Below are 12,356 nucleotides of genomic sequence, written 5' to 3'. Positions count from 1 at the left end.
GTAGTTTTAGCTAAAAGCACTAGTATTAAAAAAAGTTGTTACTTTCTAAAAAATAACATTTAATCAATAAATTCAATAAATTTAAAAAATTTATATTATTTAATTGGTTAAACAATATCCAATAAATGAAAAATGATGCATTAAAATATGAAAACTACTTATATTGTGAACACAATTATTTTTACTCCCTATGTTCTATTTTAAGTGATTCTTTTGAACTTTTGACACAAATTTAGGAAACTAACACAATACCAATTCTAACCCTTTTTGCATATTAACTGATTTCAGAATACTCTCTATATTTCATAAAGAGTGTTATTATAAGCTTTTTTTTTTTAAATGTCATTCTACATCTCTAATGTAACTTTACACATTAAAATCTATTTTTTACTCTTTTGAATAACCAATAGATTTTTAATTAAATCATTTTCATTTAATTTAACATACATTAAATAAGGACATTTTAGTTATCATATAGTCCTCTTAATCTCCGTGAAATTTGTCTAAGTGACACTTTTTAATAAATGTAGAGATTATTAATATGACAGCTAATAATAAAAGAGTAAAAGAATTCACTTTGGCTCATTTTTGCCTTAAATTCTGGAAATGACAAATAAATAAAAACAAAATAAAATTTGTGATCAAATTGATGATCAATAATACTCCATCTGTTTTATTTTAATTATCGTTTTAGACTTGTCCACACATATTAAAAAAAACTTTTAATTTTGTATATTTACTTACTAAAAATATTATTAGCAATACACCTAACCACATTTCAACCAATAGAAAAATAAGTGAAATATAAAACCAATAAATTTTGATTTGCAATTATAAAACCACACTTATTTTGAAACAAAAATTTTACTCTACAACTAAACTGAAATGGAGGGAGTAAAACTAGGGGTGGACGTTTGGGTACCCATTAGGGTTCAGTTCAGATCTATTCGGGTTTCAGGTTTTCGGGTTCAAAAATTTCAATCCCATTCAGATATTTGTAAATTTTGGTTCGGGTTCGAATAACCCGTTTAAATTATTTAAAAAATTTTAAATTCATTATATGCTTAAAAAATTTCAAAATCTGTAAACAAAATAATATATTACGTATAAATTTGAATAGCATATTTTAAAATACTTAAAATTAACATATAAATTGGTTTGGTTTGAATATTTGGATGGAGAATCAATAGACATTTCAAGTATTTTTGATGTTTTGAGTATATTGTAACTATTTTAGACATTATTTTTGACTATTTGAATATATTTTCAAGTATTTTGGACAACTTAAAAGTATCTTATATATTTTGGATGTTTTTAATATACATTAAATCTAAAATAAGTAATATATATATATATATATATATATATATAAGTATGTAAATCTATTTCTGATACATTTGGGTACCCAAAATACTTTGGTTTGAGTCGGGTTCGGTTTCGGTTTTCGAAATACCAAAAGTTTGAACCCATTCGGATATTTAATCAATTTCAGTTCGGGTTCGGTACTACTTTTTTAGATCGAGTTCGGTTTGGTTCTTCGGATTCGGATTTTTTGCCCAGCCCTAAGTAAAACATTAGAAATACGTATTGACGACTTAATTAACAACGAAATATTGTAATGAAAGAAGTTATCCCACACTGATATGTTATCGTCATGTCCATCCTTCAGTGTTGGAAATAGTTCTTGTATATAAGAGTATCTAGTTAAATAACTACAAAACATTACTATCATAATTAAACTCAATTAGTATTTGAGCAATAATACCATTATGAATGTATGCCAAAAATTGAACACACACATACTTGTCTAATCTATTAAAATTGAAGTATAAACTAAAATTAACTCTCACTGCACCTTTAATATTACAAGTTTATGCCACTGGACTAAACCATGATTAATAACATTAAACCACATCTATTTAATTGACTTATTTAACCATTCATTATCTCTTCACTTAGCCAATCATAACTCTTTTTAAAATTTGGAAACACGCCGAAAATCCAATCTATCTTCCTGTCTTATATTGCACCATTAACCTATGTATGGCAAACCTAAACCATAGAATTATCATAAATTTAGCCAACAAAAAAAAAAACACAATTGAACATGTCACAGAGTGCTTGGATAAAAGAAATTCCTCAAGTTTGCAAAAATCATATGCTTATTCTCCAGATTAGATATTAATATAAAAAAAACTAATAAGAAACTCTTTATCATGTTAAGAGTTTTTAATGTATATCACTAAATAAAATGTCATGTCGGTTTGTATAGATTTCAAATCTTGAACAAAAATACGGTTTTCTGTGAAAAAGTTTCATGTCAAATCATCAACTGAAACTATGGTTTATATAACCATGATTATTTTATTACTGATTTTAACAAAATATAACTAAAATACAATATTTGAAATGTTATACTCAATCAATTATAGATACCTACAATCAAAGGACATTTGAAATACAATTCCTATTTTTAGGTATGAAATTAACCAAATGATATCAATCTTACTTACACAATCTCCACATTCCTTTCAACTTTTAAAATGAAATCTAACCACATACGAATATTCATATTTTAACAACATTGTGATTGTTTGAGCTAATTTATAGTAACAAAGCTAAATCTCTTATCTTAACTAATAAATTTTTTTTTGAAACAATCTTAACTAATAGATATAAATCTCTTTGTGTTCTAATATGTATTCTTCACTAACTATATATTATAGTGTTTAATTTTTTAAAAATCAAATATAAAAAATGAAAAATCTGAATATTCAGTTTTTAATACAAAAACATAAACGAAAGAGATTATGATCAATAAATTAAATTATTTAATTTTTACATATCATATATGATATACATTAAATTATAGGATAAACAATAATAAGGAATAAAGTAAACGAATATTCCTTTTCTAATAGGCCAATACTACCACATAAACAGACAATATTAAAAAATTATTTTACAAACTATAGAATATTTTAAAACGATATCTGATATACATTAAATTATAATATAATCTATAATAGGAAAAATTAAAATAAAATGACAATCCTTCTCTGATACTACCGCTATTTAGACAAAAAATTGACTTCGTATTAAATTATTTGTTCTTTACTAACCATAGATGATTTACATTTAATTATAGGTCAACCGATAAAGGAAATTAAGAATATTGAATATTCCTCTTATAATACTACCACATAAATGAAAATACCAATTGTTAAATTACATTTTTTACAAACCATATGTGTAATACATTTAATTATAAAATAAAAAGTATGAATATTCCTTGATCCGCGAACTACTTCATAAACGAAAAATAGAATATAACCTATAAAATGGTTTGAAATATCTTACTTAGACTACTCTTTCTCTACAACTACTTGCTTATACCACATATATCATCATTCATATCGTTTTTTTATAACTATTCATATCCACCAAAACAAATAAAACATGTTCATCAACTTCACTTTTTTTATTAAAGATGTAAACCACTTAAAACTGAATGAAGAGTTCAAGTGAATTTGCTTATTTCTAGAAACAAAACACCTACTACGAAGAAAATCACTTGAATTGTCTTAGAAGATGAATAAGCAAGTCCTAATTTCTTTTACACAATTCTAAAAATGTATCTTTTTATAGAATAGTGATGTATTTAATTTTGTGTCCAGAAAGTTAAAAACCATGCTTATGCAAGGAGAAAATATATGTTTTGTGTCCAACGTAATCTAGAAAATTGTGAATTATTGAATTTCTTTTTTTATATCGCAAGCATCGGGTCAATATCGACCAACAAACCTTCAATATAAAACGTAACACTTTTCAGGTTTTTGTGAAAATAACAACTTCAATATAAAATGACAATTTGAAACAATAAATTAAATTATCGTATTCACACGATACAATTTTTAAAAATGTAATAATATGCAATTAGTTATACGGTAAATGTTAAAATATATATCACCAATTATGAAAAAAAAAATTATTTCGAAGAAAACAAATACCCGCACACCCTAGTTCAATATATATAAGCGCGCACACACACATACTAGTATATTAGAGTACTTAATTATTCTATAAACTAAAAAATCTAGATTTTGAGAACATAAAACCACGTAGTGACAAAAAAAAACATTTGTAAACCTAACTGATCGGTTTTTGTTGGTACAGGGGTTACAAAATGGGTTGGTAATAGATGCATTTACACATTAATTAGTATGAAAGCCAAAAAAAAACCCATTTATAAATAATTACTTTTCAAAGCTGATGGTTTCTTACCTATATAGGTATGGAATTGAGACACCAAGGTGAAAACAAAACAGTAACTTTTTAAATTTGTCTTTTAACTTATATATGAACTGAAACTCTCCTCTATATGGAGCAAGTAAGAGTAAGTTTCTCCCACAAGAGCATTTATGGAGCTTTAGATAATCATAAATGCATTGCACCCTCTCTATGCGCCCAGCAATAACTTCTTTTTCTTCTTGCAAATCCACCTTTTCCCTTTTTTTCCTCCCTTGTCTTCTTCTTCTCTTTCTCCTTCTTCCACAAACTTCCATTGTACCTAGATAGCTCTTCCTCGGTCTAAGATTATCCAAGAAAAAACCCGGGTTTTTGGTGACCGCCTGACCGGTCGGTTATCCAGATCCCTAACAAAAACTCCCTTTTGGTTCTCCTTGCCACTATCCCGGATCTTTTGTTACCCCTCAAGAAAATTTGGCACAAACCAAAGATCATTGTGAATTAGGGTTTCATTATGCCTCCAACAGTAAGATCTCTCTCTCTATATATATGTATATATATTTTATGCACGCAGATATGTATCCCTATGTTTTTTTTGTGAACATGTATCCCTCTGCGTATGTATTGCATGTCTGAGAAGAATAAGTGGTTATTCCACTTATTTTCTTCCTTTTTAATTTAAATTTTGGTTTCTCAAGATCTCGATTTATATATTCATGTGTTTATGTTATAGATTTTTTGTATATAGTTTAATTTAACGCGTTAGTGTCTTTTTGCGAAGACTTATGATCTCATTAAGAACTAAGAAAGCGTTACTAAAAATTTCTTGGAGTTTACTAAAAAAATTCTTGGAGTTAGAAGTTCAAAAGGGGTTTGACGAAATCTACTTGGTGGTTGTGTAACCAAAACAGACCATTGACTTATTGTCAACGCTTAAATTAACCCTATAGACTATATACTGCATTTAATTATAGAACCCTAGATCTGTATCTTTCTGCACATTTAATTAATTAAGTCTCGTCTATCTTATTAGTTTTAGTATCTTTACTGAAAACGGTTCCTTTTATTGCACCAAGACTGAGGTCAATTTAATTCTTTAATAAATTTATTTGAGAGATTAGAAACTTGTACTCTCTCTCTCTCTCTCTTACTAGCTTTTGAGAGAGAAACTCATTTAACTCGAACACAAAATTTCCACCAACCAAAAGGAAAAAGAAAACTACAAGGAGATCTGTCTTTATAGGATTTCAAAAATTTCGAAAGAACTCAGAAGATCAGATCGAAATAAGTAAGTATTTAAGTTATGCAAGTGTTCTTGTTTTCATTTTTGACCTTACCCCAAATTAGGGTTTCTTAAAGAACATAGCTCTCTTCCCTTCTTCCTTCACCGTCAGATCTGTCCGGTACATCTAATGTTTTTGAGAAGTCTATATATATATATGTATATATTTACTATAGATTCCTTTCATCTTAAGTGTGAAGAACGAGGGTCTTTTCCCTATAATTTTATTTTCAAAATATCATTTCGGGTATTAAAGATCCAAATGTTTCCTCTTATTTATATCACATATTTATACAATTAATATATCAGAAGATTATCATGATTCTAGCTAGTTTATTAATATGTTTTATTAAAAAGTAGATACATATATATGTGTGTAGTAGACCTATGCGGTTGTAGTTGTGGCCCAGTGTCGTCGAATATTATCATTCATCTCGATGAAAAACGTTAACTTCTCCCTGGTTTTTGTTGTTGCTAAGAATCAGTTTTTGGATCTAGCTATATTTATATAATTATCTAAATTAATGCTTATTTTTATTTATGTCGAATTTTCTACTATTAAGATAATGCTCATATAGTTTATCTTTACATATGTGATATAAGTGATTTTTTGTAACCTAGAAAGTGTAGTATAACAAAAAGGGAGGAACAACCATATTTTATTGATATATTATTAACGTTTAATTGTTTTTTTTTGGTAAAAAATGTTAAATTAACGTTTAATTGTTAAAATCATCACTATATATTAAAGCTAATTAGAGTTTTTCTTTCTTTTTTTGACAAAAAGCTAATTAGAGTTTCATAACACCTCGAAGTTATTTCCCCTTAACATCATTATTTTCTTCCATTTGACCATTTCAAATACTATCTTTAACTATTTTGATTTTGGGCATGCAGTGGAAGATATACTTGGAGTAGAAAATTAAATCAACAGACAATTATGATCACAGCCTAGAAGATTTGAAGGAACCCAACGTTCACAACTTAAAAACGTGATTACTATCTGACTGAGTGATCAGAATCAAATCATCATCACAATGTATCATCCAAACATGTTTGAGAGCCATCATATGTTCGACATGACCACAAAGAGTACCTCCGACAACGACTTTGAAATCACCGGAAACCGTGAAGATGATTTCGAGACCAAGTCAGGCACCGAAGTCACCACCGAGAATCCTTCCGGTGAAGAGCTTCAAGATCCTAACCAACGTCCCAACAAAAAGAAGCGTTACCATCGCCACACGCAACGTCAAATCCAAGAGCTGGAATCGTAAGAAACAACACTCACTCAAGCTCTAGCTCATATAACAATAGACTTGAAAACATTTCCAAAGTTAAATATTTTGAGTTTTTTGGATTTTACAGGTTCTTCAAAGAATGCCCTCATCCAGATGATAAGCAACGTAAAGAGTTGAGCCGCGATCTCGGTTTAGAGCCTCTTCAAATAAAGTTTTGGTTCCAAAACAAACGCACGCAAATGAAGGTATAACGATTTACGTATAACATATATATAGTTAACCATTTTTCATGTATATATATTAGTTATATATAGTTAACCATTTTTCATGTCAATGAACTATTAAAAGAAGTTATATTGCTCACAATTTATTTGTGTATAAAATATGTAGGCACAACATGAGAGGCATGATAACCAGATTCTGAAGTCAGACAATGACAAGCTCAGAGCAGAGAACAATAGATACAAAGAGGCACTAAGCAATGCCACATGCCCTAATTGTGGCGGTCCAGCTGCTATTGGAGAAATGTCTTTCGACGAACAGCATCTCAGGATTGAAAATGCTCGCCTCCGAGAAGAGGTAATATATACACACATGCAGACACACACACACACACATATGTGTGACATAAGTTGAATTGGATTAATCTGATTTTATTACCACTTTACGTATACAGATTGATCGAATCTCAGCCATTGCTGCAAAATACGTTGGGAAGCCAATAGGATCGTCATTCGCTCCACTAGCAATCCAGGGTCCTCGTTCGCTTGATCTTGAAGTTGGCAACTTTGGGAACCAATCAGGTTTTGTAGGGGAAATGTATGGAACAGGTGACATTTTGAGGCCAGTCTCAATCCCTTCTGAATCAGACAAGCCAATGATCATAGAGCTAGCGGTCGCAGCTATGGAGGAACTCGTGAGAATGGCTCAAGCAGGGGATCCTTTATGGGTTTCAACCGATAATTCGATGGAGATTCTCAATGAAGAAGAGTATTTCAGAACGTTTCCAAGAGGAATCGGACCAAAGCCATTAGGTTTGAGATCAGAGGCGTCAAGAGAATCAGCTGTTGTTATAATGAATCACATCAATCTCGTTGAGATTCTCATGGATGTGGTAGTTAATTAAATTAAATTTTTTCTTGATCTCCAAGTTTTAGTTACTAACTTCTAAGCCCTAGTTAACTAATATTTTACTTCTGTCTTGTTTTTTTATGTGGGAATAAGAATCAATGGTCTTGTGTTTTCTCTGGGATTGTGTCAAGAGCCTTGACGCTCGAAGTTCTTTCCACTGGAGTTGCTGGGAACTACAATGGTGCTTTGCAAGTGGTATGTATACTAAATTGATTACTTGCTTCTCAAGAAACTAAACTAAAGAGTGTAGGTTATGTTATTAATGTTGGGTTTGTGTTTTTGTTTTCTGGAATGTAATTAAAGATGACAGCTGAGTTTCAAGTTCCGTCGCCGCTAGTCCCAACACGTGAAAACTACTTTGTGAGATACTGTAAACAGCATAGCGACGGTTCTTGGGCTCTGGTTGATGTCTCTTTGGACAGCCTTAGACCGAACCCGATTTCAAGAACTAGAAGAAGGCCTTCTGGTTGTCTGATTCAAGAACTACCTAATGGTTATTCTAAGGTAAAGCAGAAGATATGAAGGGCTTAGATTGAGTGTTCAGGAAATTTAAGGTGAAATTTTGATATTTAGAGAAGTTATGGGGTGATTGTTTTTTGTTGTTTGAAGGTTACATGGGTAGAACATATGGAGGTGGATGATAGATCGGTTCACACTATGTATAAACCGCTGGTTCATTCCGGTTTAGCTTTTGGAGCGAGACGTTGGGTGTCTACACTCGAACGTCAGTGCGAGCGGCTCGCGAGTTCGATGGCCAGCAACATCCCGGCTAGTGATCTTTCCGGTACGTTTTTAGATGGCTATTTCAATGGTTTTGAAAGTGTTGGGGTTGAATTGAGAAGCTGTTAAATTTATTCATGAGAACCTGTCACTTTATGGTAATTGTGAATATGTTGTGGCTTGCTGATTTAAAAAGTTTATAAATTTACTCATTCAGTTACTTTAATTTTATGGAAATTGAACAAGTTGGGGGCTGAACTGAAAGTTTTGAATTTTACTCACAGGGCCTTTAATTTAGTGTTTGTTATTAGGTCCTTTAATTTTGTGGTAATTTTGTTAGATGTTGAGGGCTGAACTGAGAAGTTGTTAAATTTACTCATTAGGTCCTTTAATTTTCGTGGTAATTATGAATATGTTGGGGCTGAAATGAGACTCATTCAGGTCCCTTAATTTGTGGTAAATTATGAATCTGTTTGAGGCTGAACTGAAAAGTTCTTAATTTTACTAATAGGTTCTTTAATTTATGGTAATTTTGTTAATATTTGTTGAATTTACTAATAAGTCCTTTTCTTTTATGGTAATTATGATTGCAGTGATAACGAGTCCCGAAGGGAGGAAGAGCATGTTGAAGCTAGCGGAAAGGATGGTTATGAGCTTTTGCAGCGGTGTTGGCGCGTCGACTGCACATGCGTGGACGACAATGTCGTCAACTGGATCCGATGATGTTCGAGTCATGACCCGAAAGAGCATGGATGATCCGGGTAGACCTCCGGGGATCGTTCTTAGCGCCGCGACTTCATTCTGGATCCCAGTGGCTCCCAAACGGGTTTTCGACTTCCTCCGCGACGAAAATTCAAGAAGCGAGGTAAATAAAATACAGACCGGACCGGTCGGGTCGGTCTGACTTGGAATTATTCTTCTTACTGAATCCGGTTTATATTAGAACAACTAGAGCAGGTGATCCCAGTTGAATTCCAAAACCGGTTTACTAAATTTTGTCAAAAACCGGTTTAATAAATCACATACTTCCTCTGTTTAAAATTAACGATTTTTCCAACTTTTCTCACACTAAAAATGAAGAGTTAATTATAGCTCAATTATTTTATGTGATTAATAATTTTTGTAACTTTAAACTAATAATAATTCAATAAATTAAATTATTTTGTGAAATTTATAATTTATCATTACTATTAATAAAATGCATAAACTTGTTTTTGTTTTTAAAAAAAAATTCTTAGAAACATTTTTTTTTTTGGCAAAATGGAGTATTTGATTAGTAATACTACAATATATTATCTTTTTCAAATCATGTGCAATTTTTATATTAGTGTTTAAAAGAAAATTTCTTTATTTTCAAAAAAAAATCAAGGATATCAAAAATCATCTTATATATTAAAACATAAGTTACATCTTTGATCCACGTGTGATTTTTTTAAAAAATGGACCTAATGGACATATTCCTAAAAAGTCATGTTACGTTTAATCTCTAATCTTATCATTTAAATTTTGGACCTACCAGAAATTTTTATTGCGCTATTAATAATTGGATTAAACAATAGATGATTCATTGGATTTATAGATAGTATAAATTAAATAGATATAATACAATGTTGTAATACTATACCTCCATATGTTAATTATTTAAATATTTGTCGATGTTAAGTTTTAAAATTATAAAGCTTTTTTTTAAAATAACAAAAATCATATTATCTAACAATGATTAATCTTTACTACCTTAAACCAATGAAAACAATTTTTAAACTATATAGTTTATTTTTAAATTAAACAAAAACTAAAATTTTAATTATTTACTGGATAATATAAATCTATGAAACGAAAAGTTTAATTTTTTAAAAACTTTCTAAATTTGTGAAATGTTACAATATTTTTGAATATGACAATAAAACAATATTTTACTAATCTTTATATATATAGTTACGATTTCAATAATGAAATAATAATCCGAAAATATATATATAGAAGAAGATGCAAATACATGTGAAAGTTTGAAACAATCTATTCAATGAAAAAAATATACCGTAAACTTATTATGTTTTAAAAATTGATAAACACATATATATTATAATATATAATAATTTAGAATTGAAAACAAAATGTTTATATAAAAATAAATGAAAACAAAAAACCGCGCAGTTGCGCGGTTCGAGATCTAGTGTGTTCTTAATTTGTGTTTTTGAAACTTATTCATGCAGTGGGATATTCTCTCAAATGGAGGAATGGTTCAAGAAATGGCTCATATAGCAAATGGTCGCGAACCTGGAAACTGCGTCTCCTTGCTCCGAGTCAACGTAAGATTCTTGTTTGTAATATCAAGATTTTGTTTTTCGATGTCGGACTCAAAATGCTTTCGGTTGTAACAGAGCGGAAACTCGAGCCAAAGCAACATGTTGATTCTACAAGAGAGCTGCACGGACGCATCTGGATCGTACGTGATCTATGCGCCGGTGGATATAGTGGCGATGAACGTTGTTTTAAGCGGAGGAGATCCTGATTACGTGGCGTTGCTCCCGTCTGGTTTCGCTATATTACCCGATGGTTCGGTCGGAGGAGGAGGAGACGGGAATCAAGAAGTGGTTTCTTCTTCTACTGCATCTGAGAGTTGTGGTTCACTGTTAACCGTTGCGTTTCAGATACTTGTTGATTCTGTTCCTACAGCTAAGCTCTCTCTTGGCTCGGTGGCTACGGTTAACAGTCTGATCAAATGTACGGTGGAGAGGATTAAAGCCGCCGTTGCTTGTGACCGAGGTGGAGGAGGACCATAATTCTTCCAGGTATGATTTAATTTAGATTTGTGAATATTTTGCCCATTTTCTGTGGTTTCTTAAATGAAAAGTTTTTCTAAATTGTAAAGGCAAACGCCAAATGCAAACCTGTTGTGTTTGGCGTTTGAGTTGACATTTAGAAAGATGTAAAACTAGCTTTTGAAACAGTCGAGATGGGGTAGTATTCTTGTGAAGCAAGAAAGAAGACTATAGTATATGTTTTGACCAATGTGGTTTGTGTTCTTTCGCCTGCAGAAGTAATAAGGAAGGAAAGGAGAAAAATAGCGTTTATGCCTTAATGGTTTATTTCTAGTTTCTGTATGTTTTGAAAATCCAGATGAAGTCAAGAACGCACCTTTAACGTTTAAATCTTTATCTCAAGGATGATGAGAAAAAAAAGGGTAAAGAGGTTCGGGTATTGACTTCTGATGGAAACCCACGGTCTTTTTTATTTACCTTTCCTAAGCTTGTCTGTTCAGCGTTCTGCTTTATAACAGTTTGTGAACACTTTTGGGTGTCCTCTCTTTAGGTGTTTTACCCACCAAGTGTATGTTTCTTTATTGTTTTGTAAGCTCTTTTTGTGGCAAGACCATATATTAGTAACATTAGTTTCTGTTGAACTCCCTGTTCAGCTTCTTCGTATATGATCGAACCAGAAAGAAATTCAGTCTACATCAAAAAGGTTCTAAAGTATTTCAAACTCAAAAAGCTCAGATGAATAAAACGTCAAACTTGTGTCTTGAGAATAAATATTTATTAAATCACATTTTTAGTATCTCAAATAAAAATCTTATTCTTTTTTTTTTCCATTTTTTAATAGGTAAATATTTTTGAGAGAGTATCAATAGCAGTGTTCTAAAACACTTCAGTTGTTTATAACTATCATAAAATTGAAATATTAAATTTATATTGCATGGAAACTTAATTTTGGTAACATCAAAACGCATTATG

At 30.8% G+C, this 12,356-nt stretch overlaps 1 protein-coding gene across 2 annotated transcripts; it reads left to right on the top strand.

Moving 5' to 3' along the window:
• Positions 1-4,487: 4,487 nt before the first annotated feature.
• Positions 4,488-12,031, top strand: LOC106411016 (homeobox-leucine zipper protein PROTODERMAL FACTOR 2). Of its 2 annotated transcripts, none has more exons than XM_048751028.1 (12): positions 4,488-5,536; positions 6,428-6,803; positions 6,899-7,016; positions 7,162-7,350; positions 7,448-7,885; positions 7,996-8,097; positions 8,206-8,406; positions 8,512-8,686; positions 9,216-9,487; positions 10,836-10,931; positions 11,004-11,414; positions 11,661-12,031. In XM_048751028.1, exons 2-11 carry the CDS (start codon positions 6,568-6,570, stop codon positions 11,403-11,405), a joined length of 2,229 nt encoding a protein of 742 aa, XP_048606985.1. In that variant the 5' UTR covers positions 4,488-5,536; positions 6,428-6,567; the 3' UTR covers positions 11,406-11,414; positions 11,661-12,031. The 2 variants fall into 2 exon arrangements, with proteins under 2 accessions (XP_048606985.1, XP_022555047.2); XM_022699326.2 differs by having other exon boundaries at positions 4,500-4,774.
• Positions 12,032-12,356: the final 325 nt, after the last annotated feature.

Source organism: Brassica napus, chromosome C3 (genome assembly GCF_020379485.1).
Source record: "Brassica napus cultivar Da-Ae chromosome C3, Da-Ae, whole genome shotgun sequence".
Taxonomy (NCBI): Eukaryota; Viridiplantae; Streptophyta; class Magnoliopsida; order Brassicales; family Brassicaceae; genus Brassica; species Brassica napus.
Note: the sequence above shows the minus strand (reverse complement) of the source record. Positions and strands in the feature narration are given on the sequence as shown.